The sequence below is a fragment of the Purpureocillium lilacinum genome (genome assembly GCF_023168085.1).
Source record: "Purpureocillium lilacinum CBS 284.36 DNA, scaffold_1, whole genome shotgun sequence".
Classification (NCBI taxonomy): domain Eukaryota; kingdom Fungi; phylum Ascomycota; class Sordariomycetes; order Hypocreales; family Ophiocordycipitaceae; genus Purpureocillium; species Purpureocillium lilacinum.
Genome location: NW_027072111.1, coordinates 4515812 through 4536814, shown reverse-complemented (window position 1 = coordinate 4536814; position 21003 = coordinate 4515812). Strand labels below are relative to the sequence as shown.

The 21003-nt window shown below is 59.9% G+C and overlaps 7 protein-coding genes and 1 non-coding gene across 8 annotated transcripts; 4 read left to right on the top strand and 4 right to left on the bottom strand.

Moving 5' to 3' along the window:
• Nucleotides 1-1031: 1031 nt before the first annotated feature.
• On the top strand, nucleotides 1032-2524 carry PLICBS_001073 (multifunctional pyrimidine synthesis protein CAD; the record flags this gene model as incomplete). The annotated part of the gene is made up of 3 exons (XM_018317856.2): nucleotides 1032-1226; nucleotides 1287-2241; nucleotides 2298-2524. The coding sequence occupies 3 exons, from the start codon at nucleotides 1032-1034 to the stop codon at nucleotides 2522-2524; spliced, it is 1377 nt and encodes a 458-aa protein (XP_018183381.1).
• A 1266-nt stretch (nucleotides 2525-3790) lies between these two features.
• On the bottom strand, nucleotides 3791-5440 carry PLICBS_001072 (uncharacterized protein; the record flags this gene model as incomplete). Its single annotated transcript, XM_065599715.1, has 1 exon — nucleotides 3791-5440. The coding sequence occupies one exon, from the start codon at nucleotides 5438-5440 to the stop codon at nucleotides 3791-3793; it is 1650 nt and encodes a 549-aa protein (XP_065455787.1).
• A 1484-nt stretch (nucleotides 5441-6924) lies between these two features.
• On the bottom strand, nucleotides 6925-8520 carry PLICBS_001071 (uncharacterized protein; the record flags this gene model as incomplete). The annotated part of the gene is made up of 1 exon (XM_065599714.1): nucleotides 6925-8520. The coding sequence occupies one exon, from the start codon at nucleotides 8518-8520 to the stop codon at nucleotides 6925-6927; it is 1596 nt and encodes a 531-aa protein (XP_065455786.1).
• Nucleotides 8521-9360: 840 nt separating this feature from the next.
• On the top strand, nucleotides 9361-11786 carry PLICBS_001070 (uncharacterized protein; the record flags this gene model as incomplete). Its single annotated transcript, XM_018317858.2, has 2 exons — nucleotides 9361-9501; nucleotides 9552-11786. 2 exons carry the CDS (start codon nucleotides 9361-9363, stop codon nucleotides 11784-11786), a joined length of 2376 nt encoding a protein of 791 aa, XP_018183383.2.
• A 515-nt stretch (nucleotides 11787-12301) lies between these two features.
• Nucleotides 12302-14239, top strand: PLICBS_001069 (uncharacterized protein; the record flags this gene model as incomplete). The annotated part of the gene is made up of 1 exon (XM_018317859.2): nucleotides 12302-14239. One exon carries the CDS (start codon nucleotides 12302-12304, stop codon nucleotides 14237-14239), a length of 1938 nt encoding a protein of 645 aa, XP_018183384.2.
• A 443-nt stretch (nucleotides 14240-14682) lies between these two features.
• Nucleotides 14683-17981, bottom strand: PLICBS_001068 (bifunctional hydroxyacyl-CoA dehydrogenase/enoyl-CoA hydratase fox2; the record flags this gene model as incomplete). The annotated part of the gene is made up of 8 exons (XM_018317860.2): nucleotides 14683-14869; nucleotides 14982-15086; nucleotides 15167-15622; nucleotides 15683-15840; nucleotides 15987-16412; nucleotides 16476-17272; nucleotides 17332-17758; nucleotides 17823-17981. The coding sequence occupies 8 exons, from the start codon at nucleotides 17979-17981 to the stop codon at nucleotides 14683-14685; spliced, it is 2715 nt and encodes a 904-aa protein (XP_018183385.1).
• Nucleotides 17982-19319: 1338 nt separating this feature from the next.
• Nucleotides 19320-19419, top strand: PLICBS_001067. The gene has a single exon. It is a non-coding gene; the product is annotated as a tRNA-Arg (tRNA).
• A 359-nt stretch (nucleotides 19420-19778) lies between these two features.
• PLICBS_001066 (uncharacterized protein) lies at nucleotides 19779-20512 on the bottom strand (the record flags this gene model as incomplete). The annotated part of the gene is made up of 2 exons (XM_065599713.1): nucleotides 19779-20076; nucleotides 20226-20512. The coding sequence occupies 2 exons, from the start codon at nucleotides 20510-20512 to the stop codon at nucleotides 19779-19781; spliced, it is 585 nt and encodes a 194-aa protein (XP_065455785.1).
• Nucleotides 20513-21003: the final 491 nt, after the last annotated feature.

The window sequence follows — 21003 nt, the reverse complement described above, 5'->3', positions numbered from 1 at the left end:
CAAGCGGGCAAGCCATGGCAGCCCAGCCCGTCCCGCGCAGCCCCAGGGCACAGCGGCGGCGGCTTTGGGGGGGGACGCTTGGACGGAAATTTTTGGGGCGGGGCCAATGGAACGGATAAGCGCAGTGTGCACTGGGTGAGGCACCAAGTTGGAACGCCTCCCAACACCGGAGGCCGATAGGGGACCTGGGACCGACCTGTGACTCCGCCGTTTCCATTGGCAGCCCGCTTTTTTTCTCATTCTGCCACCCACTCCCGCCGCCATTGAATCAAATTCCCTCGTCCATCCGCTTCCGCTCCCGCTTCGTCGTCCTCTTCTCTCTCCTTCTCCCCCTCAGACTTTCGTCACCTGCAACCTCTCTTGCACCACAGCCAAACAGCGAACAAGGAACACTTTCCTCCTCCTCTCCTCCTATCCCGCCCGAGTGCCTCTGCAGCCTCAACCCTCCCATTTCGTTGCTCTGCAGCTTGCTGCAATCCGCCCTTATGAACGGGCGCCCGTCAGTCTTCACTTCTCAAGTAAGTGATACCTAATCGTGCTTCCACATCCATATGCTGTGGCACCCCCGATCCCTCGACCCTTCTGTTGTCGTTTATTGCCCCTGCCCGTGCGGCCGCCTGGTCATTGAGGTTACGGTTCGTGTCTTTGATGCTCTCGTCGGGGCGGGTGACCGTCGCCTGCGCCTGCGCTGGCGGAGCCTAGGTCACCGCTCCTACTGCCCTCCCACCAGTTTCCCTCCCCACGACGGCGACCCCCCTCTGCGCCTTGTCCTATCCCTCGTACCTACGTGGCTTGCATGCTAATGCGTTTCACTGCAGGATTATCTCTCTGGTGCGTCAACCTGTGTGGCTCGGCTGCTTGCCTGTCCCGCCGGCATGCCGTGTGCTCGCCCTGACAAAATGTCTCGACTAACAACCGATCCAGACCACCTGTGGAGGTCCCAGTCATCCTAGAGACACCTCTGCCTATCTCCAGCCAACCTCTCTTATCTCGCATCAACACAACGTAATTGCAAACACCAAACGATTGCCATGTTCTCCCGGCTGGCAATCACCCTCGCCAAGCCGGCGGCTAAGCCCGCCGCGCTGAGCGCCCCTTCCGCCTTCGGCATCCGATTCCTGTCCCAGCAGGCCGCCCCTGTTGGAAGCACCGGCAGGAAGATCGGCTTCAAGGGTGTGCGAGCCACGGCCCCCGTGGCCTCTGCTCCTGCCACCCTCACCATCCGAGTATGTTCCTTATTCTATGACCCTTCCTGGCTCGACAATTGCTGACGACTCCTTGCACAGGATGGCCCCGTCTTCAAGGGCAAGGCCTTCGGCGCCGACTCCAACATCTCGGGCGAGGCTGTCTTCACCACCTCGCTAGTCGGATACCCCGAGTCCATGACCGACCCCTCGTACCGAGGCCAGATCCTCGTCTTTACCCAGCCGCTGATCGGCAACTACGGCGTTCCCTCGAACGAGCGAGACGACTTCAACCTCCTCAAGTACTTTGAGTCCCCCCACATCCAGTGCGCCGGCATTGTCGTCTCCGACGTGGCCCTGGACTACAGCCACTGGACCGCCGTTGAGAGCCTGGGCAACTGGTGCGCCCGAGAGGGCGTCCCTGCCATTTCCGGCGTTGACACCCGCGCCATCGTCACCTACCTCCGAGAGCAGGGTTCGTCCCTTGCTAGGATTTCCATTGGTGAGGACTACGACGCCGACGAGGATGAGAGCTTCCTCGACCCCGGCCAGATCAACCTTGTCAAGCGCGTCAGCACCAAGGCTCCCTTCGTTGTCGAGTCTCCCGGTGCTGCTTTCCACATTGCGCTCCTCGACTGCGGTGTCAAGGAGAACATTCTGCGTAGCCTCGTTAGCCGTGGCGCCTCGGTCACTGTGTTCCCTTACAACTACCCGATCCACAAAGTCTCCCAGCACTTTGACGGTGTTTTCATCTCCAACGGCCCCGGTGACCCGACTCACTGCCAGGAGACTGTCTTCAACCTTGCTCGCCTCATGGAGACTTCGTCTATCCCCATCATGGGCATCTGCCTCGGTCACCAGCTCCTGGCTCTGGCCGTCGGCGCTCGCACCATCAAGCTCAAGTACGGCAACCGGGCTCACAACATCCCGGCCCTCGACTTGACCACCGGTCAATGCCACATCACCAGCCAGAACCACGGCTACGCCGTTGATGCTAGCACCCTGCCCAGCGACTTCAAGGAGTATTTTGTCAACCTCAATGATGGTAGCAACGAGGGTATGTTCTCACCCCCAGGATTTGAAGGTGTCAGGAGGCTAACCAGAACGCAACAGGCATGATGCACAAGACCCGACCCATCTTCTCGACCCAGTTCCACCCTGAGGCCAAGGGTGGCCCTATGGACAGCGCGTACCTGTTCGACAAGTACCTGCAGAACGTCCAGCTCGCCAAGGATGCCCAGAAGATCTACAAGGACAACCGCCCTAGCCAGTTTGTCCTGGACATTCTGAGCAAGGAGCGTGTCGGTGTTGAGCCCACGCCCCTCGCCAGCGCTGCGTGATAGCGCGCTGACGAGAGGTTTGGCGTGAGGGTGACATTTCTGTTTGGGTCAAGTGGCGTCTGCAACATGGATTGGGATGGGATATTCAGGTCTAAAACAAATTGTGGCACGACGTTTCGAAAGAGACGGTCCCCCAAAATGATTTGATGCAGTATTTTTTGGTGCTTGTCATAGTCCAGCAATGCAATGGATTTGGTGTTTGTCGCCACTTTGATGACGCCCCAGTTGCATGAAGAGCTACCTAGGCAGCATCGCTCATTTGCATCGCGAGAGAGACATGGAGGGCACAGACGAGCCGTCACTGCAGTCTAGGTACACAGCTGTATTTGCATCCTACAGGGAGTAATACAAGAGGCAAGGTCGCTCATTCAGGATGCGTGCCGTTCGTTGCCAGCGCCCGTCGAAAACCAACGGATCCAAGGCGACAAGGCGTCCCAACCAAGCAAGCCTGCCAAAGTTTCCACACATGTCCAATCATCTCAACCCGGGTGCGCGCGCGCGCGTCAGAGCGCGTGACGAAGAGCCATCCATCCCAACTCGCGTTGGCCAATGTCTCAGGTTGCAGGCGAATACAGCCTCGGCCGTGACAAAGGGGCTAGTCCTCGTCCAGTCTTGCGCCACGAAAAGGTCGTCCGATCATCGTTCTTCCGTTCTTCCGTTCCAAGTGCCATCGCCAGGGGCGTCCATGCGTGCATCGCGTCAAGTTACACGAGGGCATCATCGCCAGTTTGCGTGTTCCGCAAGTCTGTGGTCGGGTGCAGGTGCAGCTCCGCAAGGCAAAGATGCATGCAAGGTGCAATGCCGTTGCCGGCTGCCGCTCGAGAGCCGCCTTGGGTGGGTGCCACAAGGCACAGCTGCTGAGCTTTTGAGAAGTGAAATGTAAAGTTGACATACGCTGCTCGGCCGGCAGCATGCAGCGCGGATCGAGTGCGTCATTTCCCCGGTAAACGCCTTCATCCCTTGGGTATCATTAAGCATTAAAGTCGTCGTCATATTCGAGACTGCTTCTGTCATTGTTTTGTTGGGATTGTGTTTTTTTTTTTCGTCGTCGTCGCACTTCGGTCGTTCTCGAAGTATCTGTGGTCGGCCTGACCCGATGGACAGGTTGCAAAGCCGGTGAAGGGAGTCCGTACAGCCAGGTTGTAGCCATGAAGCTGTCGCAAAACCCCATTCGGGCTCATGAAAGTCGTCATACTCGATAATCAAACACTCTGATCGTCGCAATCACGCCCCACGCCGTGGACAGACATCGTCACTGCGTACACTTTAGGCAGGGACGTAGCGGTCGCGTCCGAAGCCATATCCGCCGCCGCGGGACTGGCCACGACCTCCACCGCGACCTCCGCCTCGCCCTCCGCGGCCGCGTTCCATTCCCTGCTGGCGGTGGGGAGGACGGACCCCAGCAAAGTTCTCTCTGCCGCGGTCAACGAAGACGTGGTTGCCCTGGAAAGAATAGCGATTAATCTCCCCATCGGACCTGGGGTCAGGAGCATAGCCATAGTAGCTTTGCATGTTGGCGAGACGCCGATCCACTAGCGCCAAAGGCACCTCGCGGACATAGACCCACGGGCGGGCGGTTGTACGGTACCGATCATGGTAGAAGTTGGCTCCCGGGGCAGAGCCTGTGCCAGGCTGGTAGCGGCTGTCTGGGCGAGTGTTTGGAGCGCGATGCCCACGAGGTCCGGTCGGAGCGCCCACAACGCCCGGCGGCGCCTGTCTGGGTGGCGCGCCAGCGCCAGGCGCGGCCGTCGGAGGGCCAGTAACGGACGTGGATCGAAGAGATGCTCCAAATGTTGATGCGTCTCCCACACTTTCGTAAACGACCTCCCAGCGCTGACCCCGTCCGCTGTTGCTAGTCTTTTCGGTGCGAATCCAGGCATCGACCATGTCAGGGGGGACGAAGTCGACGAAGAGGGCCTTCCTATTGCTCTCTGGGGGCCACACACGACCGTGAAGACGGCGACGAACGCGGGCAGCGGACGATGCGGACTTGAAAACAACAAAAGCGTGCGTGCGGAGGGGGTCGAGGTAGAGACTTTCAATGACATTTCCGTCGCCGTTGCCGCCTGTAGGCTGTTCAAGGTCTACCATATGGTCTTTGAGGGCCTTCTCTTGCAAGGGCCGCATGAGGTTGTTGATGTAAATGGCGCGAGTGTTGGCGTGCATTGAGGGGGCAATGTTCGGCTGCGAGGTCTCTGACGATACATCGTTGTCAAAGTCATCCGTGGCTGCTGCGGCGTTCTCCTCGGACGCATTCGGCTGGGCTTCAGCTCTTTCAGGAATGGACGCGTCGGGTTCGGCAAACGACTGCTGGCTACTGTCTTGGGTGACCTCTTGAGCTCGCTTTCGCTTCACGTCCATCTCCTTGGGGGTAGGGCTTGCGGAGCGTCTCTTTCGCTTGAGGTCCTCAGCGCTGGCTTCGGGAACTGAATCGTTTTTGAGTGCATCCGCGCCGGGGGAAAGACTGGAAGCAGCTGCGGTGTCTGACAAGGGGACAGAGGACTCTGGTGCAAGAGCCCCATGCATTTCATAGCTCTCGTGGTGCTCTGGCTGCTTGTCTTCACTCTCACCGGCGTCGCGAAGCGCTTCACCTGGGGCAGCTCCCGACTCGGGGTCGCTAATAGGGGTGGGTGGGGGAATGCCAGCGTCGACTGGTTGATCACCAGTCTCTTGGGAGGTATTTTCAGACACATCCTGGGCCGCATCTAGCTTTGCGACATCTCCATTCTCGCCATCGTGTTCCGGAGACACACGGGCGGCGGCGTCAGTCTGAGCAAGCTCCGCAGGAGAACCGGCCTCTTCATCAGCGGCCTCGAGGCGGGCAACGAGTTCAGCCTTGAGGCCACCCTGGGGAAGGCCACGGCGCTTAAGCTCGGCCTTGAGGTCGACGACCTTGAGGGTCGCCCAGGCAGCCATTGCGATGGCTGGGATGAAGTCGCGGCCAAGCAGGCACAGGCACGACAACAGTCCAGCAAGCCGAACGAGGCACTGGGGTGGACACTATGAGCACGAGGCGGATTTTTACACGCCATCATTGCGAGTTGGCGGGTGGGGGACATACGGAAACGAACGATGCGTTCGTCGAAGAGAGAGCGTCGAGCTTCGGAGTGGCTGCCGAGGTGAAGCTCGGTGGTTGAGTTTCGAGGTAAAGAGATGGTGGTGCGAAGCGGAGAGGGAGCGTTGATGATACGAGGGTCGGTGCAGATGCGTGACAGAGTGGGTGCGGGTTGAGGGTGCGAGGCGAAGAGGTTGTGCGAGGAGGTGAAGGTGAAGGTTTGTGATGTTGATGGTGACGGGAGAAACAAACCAAAACAGCATGGGCGAGGGACCGCGTCAAAGAGCTGGGCCGAAGTTCCAAAGGGTGTGCATGGAGGGGTGCCTGGGGGGGCCCCACCACCCGCCCGGGGAGGGATGGGCTTGTGGGGCCCAGGTGCAGCTGGCGGCGACACCCCTGCAGCCCGCCGTCCCCGCCAGCTGCCAGCGGGTGCCACTGACGGCGTCCGCTGGATTTTGTAGTTAGCTGCCCGTTCCCTTATGAGCGCATCCAGTCGCACAATGAATGAAGAGGGCCTTGTAGGTCTAGTCTCTACACGAAGCCATGGCGGCACCAGCTAGAGGTTTTGCGGCGCGTCCATCAGACTGGAGCCCGGGGCACGATGACCAAGCCCAGTGTGCTCCATGGCTCCAGGGCTACGCGCGTCTGGCAAGGCACCACCTGGGAGGTGCTCCAGGTGCCGGGTCCGTTGCCCCCCGTTCCATGTCAACAGCCCACCTGGGCACCCCAGACGAGGTGCGCTTCAATGCCAGCCAGGCCAGCATGCACCGGCGGCCAGGCGGCGGCGGGCGGACTGCCCCTCCCGTCCACTTGTCCCACCCAACCCTCCTCTGCCGCACCACAAGGCACTTGTTCGGCACTCGATGCCAACCGGTCCGTCCAGCCATCCATGCCCCTCCTCCAAGCGAGCTGCCGAACCCTCACATTCAAGGTCTAACCCACACGCGTTCGCCAGCTGCGCGCTGTCTCCAAGTCCAAGCCAACATCACTTGCGCCTTGCTGGTGGCCCTCGACATCCACGAGGACGGCCGTCCATGACGACCCATTTCATGAGCGCCACCTCTAGGTCGCCGCAAATCATTGGGAAGGCAAGGATCTGTATGGAAGCCAGTCCATTCTATTTATCTACAAGTCTTCCGTCGCTAAGCCGTTGCTCTCCTTGCCCTGGCTGCCCTCGTGGCTCTCCTTGCTGCTACATCATGACACCCTTTCCCATGCTGGTCAAGCAAGGAAGGACTGGTGCCCAAACAGCTGTTCTCTTAGTAAGTACGAAATAATGCAACTACCATCAATGATACACACCAAGCATCCCGCTCGACCCCGACCCTTGCGCACCGCCCGGCCCTCAATGCCGAAGCGCAGTGTCACCCCTCTCGGCCGCAACATACCTCCAGTACCTGTCCGCCGAGAACCTCCTCAAATTCTTGCCCCATAGGATCATGAGCACAAACGTCCCCGTGCACACGAGCGAGATGACCGACACCGATATGAAGCAGTCCCTCAAGCCCACCTTCTCGATCCACGGCGTAATGGCGTAGCTAAAAGCAAACCCCATGGTGTTGCGCAGCACGATGATGCCCACAAAGGACTCGCCGGCAATCTCCTTGAAGCAGTCGACGGCATACGCCAGCGAGATGGCACTGGCGCATATGACGCCAAACGTGACGACCCCAATGCCCATGATGAGGACCATGTAATGCGCCTGCAGGCTCGCCCCGACTCCCCACATGATGAGCCCTCCCGTCGACGCAATGGCGGCGATTGCTAACCCCCACAGCCGGTGTTCTGGCTCTCGAATGCCGTTGTTGCGGCGCGCCAGCTTGAGCGCCACCGAGTCCGCAAAGTTGCCCGCCCACGCGCTCGACACCGCGCCAAACACCAACGGCGATAGATAGCACACACCTACAATCGTCGGCTTGAACCCGTACGGCTCCGAGCTCAGGATCATTGAAATCGTTGCGTTGATTACGCTGTACCATGCAATGTTGCTTCCGTACAGAAACGCCGCCCACAGAATGTTGGGGAAGAAGACGAGAATCTTGAGTGACCGCCAGCTCTTGAGTAGCATCTGCTTGTCGCTTGGCCGACCTGGAAGCTTTGTGATGAGAGACAGCTTCTCGAGTCGGCTCTTTGGCGGTTGCATGTACGGTGTCTCTGCGGTGGTCGGCTCTTCATCCGCCGTCTTGATGCGCAGCGATGACGGATCCATCCCCTCGGTAGTCTGGCGGAAGTAGATGGTCTCCTCCATGAAGAAGTACATGGTGACGGAGCAGATGACCAATAAGCCGGTCGAGAAGTACATGACCCATCGCCAGCCTACTCCATCGTTGATGAACCCGGCCAGGAAGGGAGCCAGAAAGTTGGATCCAAACAGGACAAAGGCGTAAAGTGCCATGTACTTGCCACGCTCATGGGCGAAGAACAGGTCCGGCACCGAAACCTCGGGCAGACTCTCCACGGGGCAGCAAGCGATACCAAGCAGGATGCGGTGCGCATACCACTGGCTCGCTCCGTTCGAGAATGGAGTCCAAATCACAGGTCCGATGGAGAGTGTGATTGTGGCGATGTAGACGACGCGCCGCCCGTACGTCATGGCGAGCGGCTGCCACAGGAGACACCCCCATCCTTGCATCAGCTGCATGATGCCGGTGCCGATGTTCAGCTGGCTGATTGTGAGGCCCTGGGCCTCCGATATGGGAGTCAGGATCGAGTACTGGGCGGCCGTGCAGATGCCAATGGTGAAAGTGTAAAGATACACCATTGACACGGCGAGATGCTTGCGAGCGCGCGTCCAGTTGAGGGGATCCTCGGGATCCAAGCTTGGGGTCGGGTGGAGAACTATGTCACCGCGATGAGTGCGGTCTCCGTGCTCGTGATTTGGATCAAAGAGAAGAATTGTGCCTGGCACGTCGCCATGTTGAAAATCCTCGGCGGGCGCCATCCCTTGAGAATTTCTGTTTGATACTCTCATAAAGAAGCTGTTCGGCAAGAGAAAGGTGAGTCAATGGCAGCAAAACGACTGGCAGCGCCGTCTTAAATGCTGGAGACCGCGCCAAGTCAGAGTGTCCGGAAATCTAGCTCCCCGAGATCGGGTTTGAAAGGTGTCCGGCTCTCAGGGGAAGCCATTCTTCAATTCATCCAACAGACACATGTAGTACGAGATCCGTTCGTCCGGAATGATCTGCTAGCAACACGGCATGCCTTGGTAGGATGTGTGATTCCTTGGCCAGAGAGGCAACACAACTATCAAGAGTGATGCATGGATAGCATGCTTACGTCTATGCTTTCTGTACGAGTCGATTTCCTGTACCGACTTACATGTGCTCACTTGCCCAAACAGGACATGCCTGGAAAGGGTTAAAAGCGCGGGGTGCACCAGTCTGGGGAAGAGAGCAGGGGGTCTCAGTGGAGTCTTAGATCGTCATCGGTGAGCCGTTGCCGAGACCGTCATGTTAGGTTCGGTGCATTTCCCCAAAGTGCGGATGAGTCGTCGGCTGTTCTGTGGCTGCCCGACCTGGGATCGCCAAGGCTGTACATGCCGACTTCGGGAAACCCATTATGGACAGACGGATACAGTACAGGGCTCGGTTTGTTGCTCGCCCTTCGCCAAGTATGGTCTTACCCCTCAAAACCTTCTTTTTCTCCATGTAAGGCAGTCTTGGATATCCCTTCGTCCGAGATCCCAAGAGAATTTAAGCTTCGCATAGGCAGGAGTAATTGACACTTCTCTATGTTCGCTGGCTATTAGTCCACACGTCAAATTATCGTCGCTAAAGCCACCATGGCCACACCAGGAGGGCATTTTGCCGACGCTGAAATATCAACGGGCAGTGCTCTAGATGGCAAGTACCTCGACGAGGACGAAGTCATCGGATATGTAGAGCCGTGGATGGCTTCTCCTGGAGAGAGGGTTGACGTCAAGGTAAGAGTATCAGGTGCATCGACTGGAACTACCTGACAAGTCGATTGTAGGTTTCAAGCACGATACCGAAATACACATGGACGCTCGTTCGAATAGTCCAAGGTCTGGAGCACCCCAAAGCTCCAGAAGTGAAGAAAGAGCTAGTCTTCAAGCCGACCCCTGGCTCAGACATTATCGATGGCTCTTACCGGCGATGCAACTCTGGATCGTACGCCGTGGTCGACTCGTGGAAGGCCATCCCTAATGAACGGATCATGGGCGTGCGCCTGAGCTGCTTCGTCGAACCGTGGCTCCTTGAGGCCGGCCACGATCAAGCTCTGATTTCTTGCCTGGACGCTCACAACTCGTCCGGCTTTGCTTTGCTTCTAAATAAGTCAGGGACATTGTGTTTCTATGTGGGCTCCGGAGACGCCATTCAGCAGTTCGATACGGGGATACGACTGCGCCATCGAAGATGGGCAGAGGTGAAGTTGAGCATAGACACTCGCCAACTCGCCGTCCATGCCAGGCACTGCGAGAATCTAGCTGAGATCTACCCGGAACCGGCCGACTTCTGCGCGCCTATACCTGGCCCACTGGCTCTTACAGGGAGCAGCCCTTTGACTCTGGCGGCTGGGCTCTTCGGCGAGGATCCCAGACCAGCTGCCACCGCAGCCAGCTTCTTCAACGGCCGTCTAGACTCACCCCACATTGAGCTGTCTTATGATGGCAACACTTACATAACGTGGGCGTCGTACGACTTCTCGTTGAATATTCCAACGGACAAGATCACCGACACGTCTGAGAAGGTCCATCACGGCGTGTTGGTCAACGCCCCTACCAGAGCGGTCAGGGACCATAGCTGGGACGGCGCGGAGCCAGACTGGACCAAGGCCAAGTACGGGTACGGAGCCATTCACTTCCACGAGGATGACCTGGACGACGCCATGTGGCCGACAGATTTTACCGTCCAGGTCCCCAATGATGCTCCGTCGGGGGCCTACGCCGTTATCGTGCAAGGCGCGGACGAAGAACACCGACATGTAACGGACGCCATCACCTTCTTCGTCCGTCCGGATCCACGGTCCCAGGCTACCCGTCCAAAGACAGCCATCGTTCTTTCGACATTTACATATCTCGCCTACGCCAACGAGCACATGTACGACCAAAGCCGTGCCTCCCGCATGGAGCTTTCTGGGGGCGTGCCTATTCGCAAGGATGCCAACTGGCGACGAATGGCGCGCCGAGCCGACTTGGGGTGCTCGCTCTACGACGTGCACCGCGACGGCTCGGGCGCCGTCTTCACTTCGTCTCGCCGGCCAATCCTCAACATTCGACCCGACTACATCAACTGGGCCTTTCACCGCCCGAGAGAGTTCAGCGCCGACCAGCTCATGATAGGGTTTCTCGAGCAACAACTTGGACGAGGGGGCTATGACGTGCTGACCGATCACGACGTGCACTTGCAGGGCGTGGACGCGCTCGCGGGATACAAGGTCGTCATCACGGGGTGCCATCCAGAGTATCCCAGCTTGGAGATGCTCAACGCCTACCGCGCCTTTGCAAACCGAGGCGGCAGCATCATGTATCTCGGCGGTAACGGCTTCTACTGGTGCGCCGTCGTCGATCCCGCAAGGCCACACAGGGTCGAGGTACGCAAGGGAGACCAGGGCTGTCGGTCCATCGAACTCCCTGCCGGGGAGCGCGTGCATTCGCTCAATGGCGCGCACGGCGGCCTCTGGAGAGCCCGAGGGAGGACTCCGCAATCTCTGTTCGGCATCGGGAGCTGCGCCTGTGGAAACGGCTTGGGGGTCCCATACCGCTTCTCCGATGAGGTGACACGCTCTGGGGGCTTTGCCTGGTTGTTTGAGGGGCTTGAGAGAGACGAGGCGGGAAACGTGGCTCTGCTGGGCACGGAGGGCTTTGGCGGCGGAGCATCAGGCGATGAGATTGACAGGCTGGACTTTGGCCTCGGGACGCCTTCCAACACGGTCCTCCTGGCGACGAGCACGGGGCACGATGACACCTTTGGCTTGTTCAACGAGGAGACCATGTTCCCCATGGTCAACACGGTCGGTTCCGCGTGCGCCAAGATCCGCAGCGACATGGTCATGTACGAGACCAACGGCGGAGGCTTCATATTCAGCGTCGGGAGCATCAACTGGTACTGCTCCTTGGGGTGGAATAAGTATGACAATGACGTTGCTAGGCTCACTTGGAATGTCCTGAGGAGGCTCCTTTCGGGCAGCGAGACGCGTGGGGGCGCCAGTGATTCGGCGGCTGCCGCAACTGCTGCGGTGGCATAGGCAGGCAAGAGAGGGAGAAAGAAAGGGTACTCTCTTGGGAGGGAATCCTGGGCGAGGGTGTTTGCGTGCGGCAGGAGCTGGCGATGTGATGCTGGCGAGTCGCGACGCGAGGCTACCCTGCACGGAGTCGTGGCCAAGAGCAAGACCGCAGACAAACCCATAAGCCCGCGAGCAGAGTCTGTGTATCGTATTCGGTGGTAGCGAGGTCCTGCATGTTGTTTGTCATGGCGCCCATTGTCGTCGTCGTCCTTGTCGTCGAATTCCTTGTTGGGCCGCGTGACACTCTGACGGGGCCATGTGAAGTCGGCACTCCTTCCCCAACTCCGCGGGGCCGTGCTGACCCCACCGCCTTGCTCTACTAGCGGGCCCAGTGTCAACCTCCAGCGCTGGCCAACTTCTCACTCTGCCAGCGACCCCGACGCGCACGCACCCCCCGACCAACAACCAACATCCAACATCCCCAACGACGCCGAAGCCGCGACACGCGATCCTTCGTCCCAGCATGAACACCCAGCATGGTGTTTTCAGGCCTGCTCAGCTCGGGCGATAGGCCGTCGTCTAGCCGCTCCAAGTCGAGCGGTGTCGAGGCGCACGACCTGCAGCCCGAGTTCATCCACGACGAGGCCCAGCTCCCGTGCATCCCCCCCGAGCGCCCCAACCTGCGCGACCTCAACAACAGCCTCGAGGCGCTGGCCGCCGTCTTCCCCGACATACAGATCGAGGTGTTCCGCGAGCTGCTGTCCAACTTTGACGGCGAGTCGAGGCTGGCCCTTGTCGCTGACGCGCTCCTCAAGAACCGCGTCGCCTGGGTCAAGGGCCGGTGGAGGGCGATAGAGACCAACGGCCAGGGCCAGGATGGCGTCCAAAGGGCAGACGTCTTTCGCAGCCAGGAGTATATCAAGGCCGTACGCGCCCTTGCCTGGCAAGAGTTTCGCGGCCTGCCGAGAGCCACCATCAACGCCGTCCTCGCCGAGTCGAACCATTCCTATCTCGATGCCCGACGGACCCTCGTGTCGCTCTCTTCCAAGTCGTGGCGCTTCACGATATCATCGCTGATTCTGCGCCGGAAGGCGGTGACGGGGACCGGCGAGGACGCCGCCGAGAACCACCCGCTCGTTGTCTGGCGGTCGACTGGCCAAGGGTCTATCGTACCCACGATCCGCACCACGGGCAACGCCGAACTCGATCGCGAATTGTACGATGCCCTCGTGCGGCCACTGAAAGAACGGGTCCGTCTGGATAGAGAGGCCAGGGACCGGGACCTGGCAGTGCGGCTGAACAATGACGAAGCCGAGGAGGTCAACGCAACGCACGAGTGCTCCTGCTGCTTCGTGACCAGCACATTTGAGGAATTTACGAGTTGCAGCAAGAGCGGACATATGATATGTTTTCGCTGCGTGCAACATTCTATCAAGGAAGCCCTGTTTGGCCAGGGCTGGCTCAGCATGAACACCGAGACGGGCACGCTGAAGTGCTTAGCCGTGGACGGCGACGGGTGCACCGGCCACGTCCCGGCCGACCACATACACCGGGCACTGATGGACGAAAAGTCGGGCGCAGACCTGCTTCACCGGCTAGACCAGCGGCTGGCAGAGCACAGCCTCGTCGCTGCTAAGGTGCCGCTGATACACTGCCCATTCTGCAACTACGCCGAGATTGACGACATCTACATGCCGACTCATGAGACACGACTGCGCATTAGCGCTGCGAACGCCTACAAGCTGTTTATTCTCACCACCTGCGCCGCGTTCCTCATTCTCACAATGCCCTTTATTTTCGCATCCACAGTCATCTGCGTCGTGCTCAGTACAAACCTCACACTCTGGAGCGGCCTCACCGCGGAATGGCAAAGGGCCATCACGAGGCACTGCCGCCGGCGTCGGGGCCTGCGGTTCGACTGCCAGAACCCCAAGTGCGCGCGGCCGTCTTGCCTCTCGTGCCACAAGTCGTGGACGGACATTCACGTGTGCCACGAGTCGTCGCTCGTGGCGCTGCGAACGCAGGTCGAGCAGGCCATGAGCCTAGCGGTCAAGCGCGTGTGCCCGCGGTGCAACACCTCGTTCGTCAAGAACGCGGGCTGCAACAAGCTGACCTGCCCCTGCGGATACAAGATGTGCTACGTGTGCCGCGCCGATCTCGGCGACGAGGGCTACCGCCACTTCTGCGATCACTTCCGCCCGGACGGCGACCCTCGGCCATGTCGGGAGTGCGACCGCTGCAACCTATGGGAGTCGGAGGATGTGGAGGAGGTGCTACGGGAGGCGCGCGACGAGGCCGAGCGCCGCTGGAAAGAGACGGAGAAGCGCGAGCTCTCGGGTCAGGAGAAGACGTACCTGGAGACGGGCGTCGCTGCGAGCGGCTCGGACCGCCGCGTTCGGCGCATGCTGTCGGGAGGGCATATCCCGACGCTGCCGGACATGCTCGACTTTTTGGTCGAAGTGCTCTTCACCTGAGGCCGGGGCGTGCAGGCTGCTCGCCGCGACTCATCCTCACCATTGTACGATCCTTACAATGTCTGTATTTCCCCGTTTTTGGTTTTTACTTGCCTCGGCGTTTTGGGAGCGGACGCGGGGCATCTTTTATATCCGGCTTGAGAACCCCCCAACGGGATGGGAGGAATACACGGACTGGCCGGCCTTCTTCGGCCTGCAACTTCACTGTTTATCTCATATGTTCATATTCATCTCGCACGGCGGGCATAGGTCGGGTAACGGCGGGGGCAATGAATGGTACCCCAGCGGCACTTCATTTAACAGTACAGACATCATTATAATACATGACCCATCGCCAAATGCTCTCTCAGATTGCAGCCCTCTTGGGAGTGCGGATATCCCACAATTTCATAGTCTTTCACCACCGTCCTTGCTTCGTAAGGACCCCTTTCGTGCTTTGCTTCTTACATCTTGCTCTTGTCGTCAGTCATGAGCTCGGCCGCGGCGCCGGCAATGGCGGGCTTGCCCGTCTCCTTGACCTTGGACTGGAAGACGACGCGGTTGCCCTCGCGCCACATCTCGGTGACGATGGTCTGGCCCGGGATGACGGGGCCGGCGAAGCGGACCTTGATGTTCTTGAAGGCGCCGAAGCTGTAGAAAGGTGTCATCGGTCAGCATGCACGTTCTTTTTGGTTTGTTCACTTGTTCGCTAGGCGGGCGAACACGTGGAACAGCGAGGGAGGGAGGGAGAAAGGGAGCCTACCGGTCGTAGACGGCCTTGCCGGCGATGCCAAAGGTGCAGAGGCCGTGCAGGATAGGGGCCTTGAAGCCGCCCATCTTGGCAAAGGCAGGGTCGATGTGCAGGGGGCTGCGGACACGAGACAGTCAGCATCAGTTTGGCTCAAAGAGCTGTTCAAGCGCAGCGGCAGCTCGTCAGGGGGTGCATACTTGTAGTCGCCGCTGAGGCGGTAGATGGCAGCCTGGTCGTCGGTGGTCTGGCTCTCGACGACGACATCCGGGGCGCGCTTGGGGGGCACGTTTGCGGCGGTGGCGGAGCCGCGGTCCTGGCCCTTCTTAGGGCCGTCGAAGCCGCCGCAGCCGCGCAGGAAGACGGTCATCTCGTTGTAGAAGACCTCCTGGCCCGTCTCGGCGTTGACCGTGGTGATGCCGTTCTTGGCGATGGCGGCGCTGCCCTTGTCGACCACCTCGAGGAGGCGGCCGCGCGAGACGAGGCGACCCGACGTCGGCAGCGGCCACTGGCGGATCTCGAGGTACTGCTCGCCGTGGAGGAGCATCATCGGGGAGAAGTTGGGCACAATGGCGTTGTAGTCGAAGGGCATCTCAGTGCTGAAAGGCGGGATGACGCCGTACGTGGGCAGGACCTGGAAGTCCTCGTTGCCCTCACTAATACGGTGGTTAGCCTGCGGGCATCACTCCACGGTATGGTTGCAAGAAACCACCTACAAGGTGTACTGCAGCTCGGTGCGCTTGGCGCCGACGCCGAGGTTGTAGAGGATGGCATCGCGCTCCTCATACTTGAACTCGCACGGGTTGCCCTCGGTCTTGACGGCCTCGGCAATGGCAGAGAGGTACTCGTTGCCAGCAGGAGCAGAGCCGGCACCCTGTAAAGACACGCGAATCAGCCATCGGGTCAAGTCTCGTTTGTGGCGTGATCATTTCTCATTTTGAATTTTTTTTACAAAATTCCTAGCGCTAGTATTGCTACAGATACACGGGCCGGGCATGACGAGAGAGTGAGTTCTCATACCTGGCTGGCACCGGCCTTGTTCTCCATGTTGGCCATGATCTTCTGCAGCGACTCCTGCGTCTTCTCCGGGTTGTCGGTGCGGCCGTCGTCGAAGTTGACAATGTCCTTCCAGTGCTTGACGACCTCCTCGGGGACGAGCTTGACGTCGACGGGGAAACCGTGACCGCCGGTGCGCTGCCAGCGCGTGCGGCCGCACCAGCCGCTGCCGACCTCGTACAGCCCGCCGGTCGGGTCGGGGCACTTGTCGCTGCAGAGAGCGAGGACGAGGGGAGCGATGTAGTCGGGCTTGAAGGCCTGGACCATCTCCTCGGGCATGATGGTGGCCGTCATGGCGGTGCCGGCGTTGGGGGCGATGGTGTTGACGTAGATGCCGTACTTGTAGCCCTCGAGGGCCAGGGCACGGGAGAAGCCCAGAATACCACATTTCTGCGTGAGTTAGCGTCAGTGTTTATGCATCTCAGCATGGTAGCTCAGGGGGTGTCTGCTTACCGCGGCGGCGTAGTTGGCCTGGCCGAAGTTGCCGTAGATACCGCTGGTCGACGTCGTGTTGATGACGCGGCCATACTTCTGCTTGAGGAAGTAAGGCCAAGCGGCCTTGGTGACCTTGTAGGTGCCGCGCAGGTGCACGTTCATGACGGGATCCCACAGGTTGTCGTCCATGTTGGAGAAGGCCTTGTCCCGCAGGATGCCGGCGTTGTTGACAATGATGTCGACACGGCCAAAGGCATCGATGGCGCCCTTGACGACGGCGTCGCCGTCCTCGGCTGAGGCCTTGACGCCGGCCGCCTTGCCGCCCATCTTCTTGATCTCGGCGACCACGTCATCGGGGTTGACCAGGTCGTTGACAACGACGGAAGCGCCGTACTTGGCAAAGGCCAGAGCGTAGGCGCGGCCGATACCAGCGCCGCCGCCAGTGACGAGGGCAACGCGGCCGGTGAAGTCGAGCTTCTCACCCTGCTCGTTGGGGCCCATCTTCATCGACTCCTCAAGAAGGCCGAGGAAGTCGTTGGGGCCGGTGGGGTACTGAGGGCTGGAGAAGTCGACGACCTTGTTCCACTTCTTGAGGATGGCGCCGGGCGTGTAGGAGTCGTCGGCCTTGAGGAGGAGACCGCCGGAGCGCTCCCAGCGCAGCTTGGCGACATGGCCACCACCGACCTCGAAGATGCCGCCCGTCTCGGACGTGTTGTTCTTGTGGACGAGAACAGCGACAAGGGGAACGACCCAATCGGGCTTGAGGTTCTCGAGAACATCAGGGGGCATGACGGTCTCAGTCATGCGGCTGGCGGCTGGGACGGAGGTCAGCACCCACTGCTTACGGGCTTTTGCATGTGAAGTGGAGTCTTACCAATCGGCGCAATGACGTTGCAGAGGATGTTGTACTTGATGCCCTCCTTGGCCAGGGTCTCGGTGAAGCCAACCATGGCGAGCTTGGCGGCCGAGTAGTTGGTCTGACCGAAGCTGCCGAACAGGCCGGCGGCCGAAGCGGTGTTGATGACACGGCCGTACTTTTGCTTGCGGAAATGGGGCCAGGCGGCGCGGGCGCACTTATAGGCGCCCTTGACGTGGACCTTCATGATGAGGTCCCAGTCCTGGTCCTTGATGTTCTTGAAGGAGATGTCGCGCAGGATACCGGCGTTGTTGAGGAGGATATCGATGCGGCCAAACGCCTTGATGGCCGTCTCGATGATGCGCTCGCCGTTCTCGACGCTGTCGTAGTTGGCGACGGCCTTGCCGCCAGCGGCCTTGATCTCGTCGACGACGACATCAGCAGCCTGTAAATCGGGGTTAGCCGCAGTCCCTCAAAGTCAAGCGAAACCAGCGCAGGAAAGGTCGCACCTTTGTCGAGTTGCCCTCGCCCTTGAAGGAGCCGCCGAGGTCGTTGACGACGACGCTAGCGCCGCGGGAGCCGAAGAAGAGGGCATACGCGCGGCCGAGGCCACCGCCGGCGCCGGTGACGACGACGACCTGGCCGTCGTATCGCAATTGCTCAGCCATTGTGTGTGTGTACGTGCGTGCGTAAATGTGCGGTGGTGGTGGTGACGTCGCTGAAGAGCCGTCTGTCTCTCTGCCCGCGAGGAAAAAAAGCAAGACGGAAACGAAACAAGGCCCGGGGTATAAATGCGGGTTGGGAGCGGTATGTAGATGGGAGGAGGGGGGATGAGGAGAGGCACGACGAGGAGGAGGAGGGGGGACAGGAGGCGGAAGATGGAGAGCAGCTCTGCCCTTTTGTTCACTCGGTCGTCGGTTGGCCCAAACTGACGCCGGCGAGCCTGGAGCCTCGGCTGAGCTGGGCGGGTCGGGTAGCTCTTTCCCTCGCTGCTGGCTTCCCGTACCGAGCGGCGAGGGGCGTCGCTGCCAGATTCCCCACGCCGCCCCAGGGTGCGGAGGCGGCGCTAGGCCGCTTCGGGACAGCGGCTTCACATGCCAGCCTGCGTCCAGTCCGTGGGCAGGCGCAACGGAGAATTGCGCCTGCCAGTCCGTTGCTATGAAGTCATGTGGGCGAGAGACAGAGACGGCGCCGTCGAGGACGACGAGTCGCGGCGGGCAGCCTGCGTTTCATGCGCTGCTCGTCACATGTGCGCTGGCCTCGCACGGCGCCTTTTGCACCGGCCGTACAATAATTACTGCGATATAATTGTGTATTATGTACACGTCGTAGCGATGCCCGATGGCGCGGTGGCACTCCAGCAGCCCAGCCCAGCAAGCAGGCAGGCAGGCGCACGCACGAATGCCGCCCCATCATTCAAACAGAAACCCGGGGCCCCCGACTGCCCCGGCTGCAGCGTGCTTTTAGCCCCAATCCCGCCCCCGAGGACTCCTGCCCATGCGCGCGCTCGGCATCGGAGCCGGCACCACTGACTCGTTCGACTCTCCGGCGCTCGTGGGCGGCCACCGTTCCGTGGGCATCTGTCACTCACCCTGCCACGGCATCCAGGGCGGTCGCCCTCGACGTCGCGCGGGGAAGACGTCCTGATGCAGTTCTTTTGCCGCCCCGCGCTCATTTGCATTGCCAGGCCAAGACCGTCCGTCCAGCAGGTAACGAATGCGTGGCGGGCGACTGCAGCACCGACGGCCCGCACTCACCAAGACGCGGACCGCATCGCGTTGCTCACGCTGTCACGTACAACAACTGTCGTCACAATCTCCAGCAAACAGATCAGGCACTTCTCCTCGACAGATACGCAGTTTACAACAACAGTTGCCCTCTCACCTTACTTGATAGCCTCCAAGATCTGGTCTTTGGCGGTCGGGTCCGTCTTTGTAGCCCCTCATAAAGCAAAATAGGCATCCCTTGCTTAGCCAATCACCATTGGTGAGCGCGACAGTATCCACGGTGTGCTGGCGCAATGGTAGCGCGTAGTCCTCCTATTGTCCCATCCTTTGGGTAACAGGAACCAGACTAAGGCTCAGGGTTCGAGTCCCTGGTATACCGGCGTGCTTTTTCTTTTTTGCGCAGCACCCATCCTCGCGCCCTCTGTGTCTTTTTTGTGCATGGCGATGCCCGATATCGATGTGCTTTGCGTGAATGTCCTCCTTTTTTTTTTGTGTATATTCTCTGCAGCCCTTCGTACGAAGTAGACACAGCAGCAAAATCCAGGCTCTGTGTTCCGGACTTGGGGCATCATACTACCATTCTTCCACAACCAAGGGGGCTCTTCGAGTCCTCACCATCTAACAAATATAGTATGACCATATACAGTGTAATCCATAGATAAAATATGATAAATGTGCAAATCACCTTGGGGTATCTTCTCCTTCTGCGCCTCCTCTCCCACGCTCTGTCACCGCCCGTCAGGCCCCCCCCTTCCCACCCTCCACCACGCTCGGGTCGTGCGCAAGGCACACCGCAGTCGCATAGTCCCCATCATGGCTTATAGAGATCATGGCGCTCATATCCTCCCTCTCCCCCTCCTCCTCTCCGGCTCCGGCCTCGTCCCCCGACTTCTTGTGCGGCGCCCGTATCCGCGCAACCGGCGGTCCGCTCCCTAGCCGCCCCTCGCCGCCGCCTGCTCGTCGCTCGATGATGACGTCGTGAAAGGTCAGCCGCCGGTGCGAGTGCGCCTTGATGGCCGCCTCCTTGGCCGCGAACCTGCGCGTCCTCGTCAGTCAGTGTGTGTCCGGTACCAGTGCGTGTCCCCGCGCTGCCGACGACGTCCCAGGCGCGGGCCCCAGGACCGTCCCAGGCGAGATCTGAGGATGGATAGGCAAGTGAAGAGAGAGGAGGGAGGGCAAGCACACCTGCCGGCCAGAAACGCCGCCGACTTCCACAGCGGCGTCTCCCGCAGCGCTACCTCGGCGTCATGCTTGGCGGCCTCGCGCGCGCTCGTCTGCGACGACGACTTCGTGGTGCCCACGCCTGCCAAAAAGGCCAGCCGCGGGTCCCTTTGCGCGAGCTCCTCGGGCGCGAGGATGCGGTTCACGAAGCGCGCCCGGCGCGGGCCGCGGAGGATGGTGTAGATGCGCGAGATTTGGCAAATGTCGGTGCCGACGTTGAGCGGGAACGGGAACGCCCGCAGCGGCTTCATTGACGTCGGCTACTGCAAGGAGATGCCGGACGGAAGAGTGGCTGCAAAACTGCCGATGCTCCGTGCATTGCTTTCTTTCACTGGATTTCGGTTGGCAACTTGGCATCCTCGTGGTGATGACCCGTCTTATCGATAGGAGCTCCCGCGCTAGCGCGGCCACCCTTCCATGCTAACTTCGTTCTACGTCATACCACAATCACACGCATCAGGCCATCAGGGTTACATCCATACATGGACGAGGAGCTTCCAAACGTTCAATAACCGACGCTGCTGTTACCTGACACACGAATAACCGACGATCCTGAATTATCACATCGCAAAAGGTCCCCGCAAACAATCCCAAGCTGCCTGCAACCAAACGCCTTGGGCATGATACTCAGAGCAGAGGGGGTTCCCCGCTGCATCATGGGCAGGCATGAGAAAGTAAAACAAGCGCACTCGGCGATGCCTTCCCTCGCAATCATGATAGCGACAATCGCGACCACGTCATA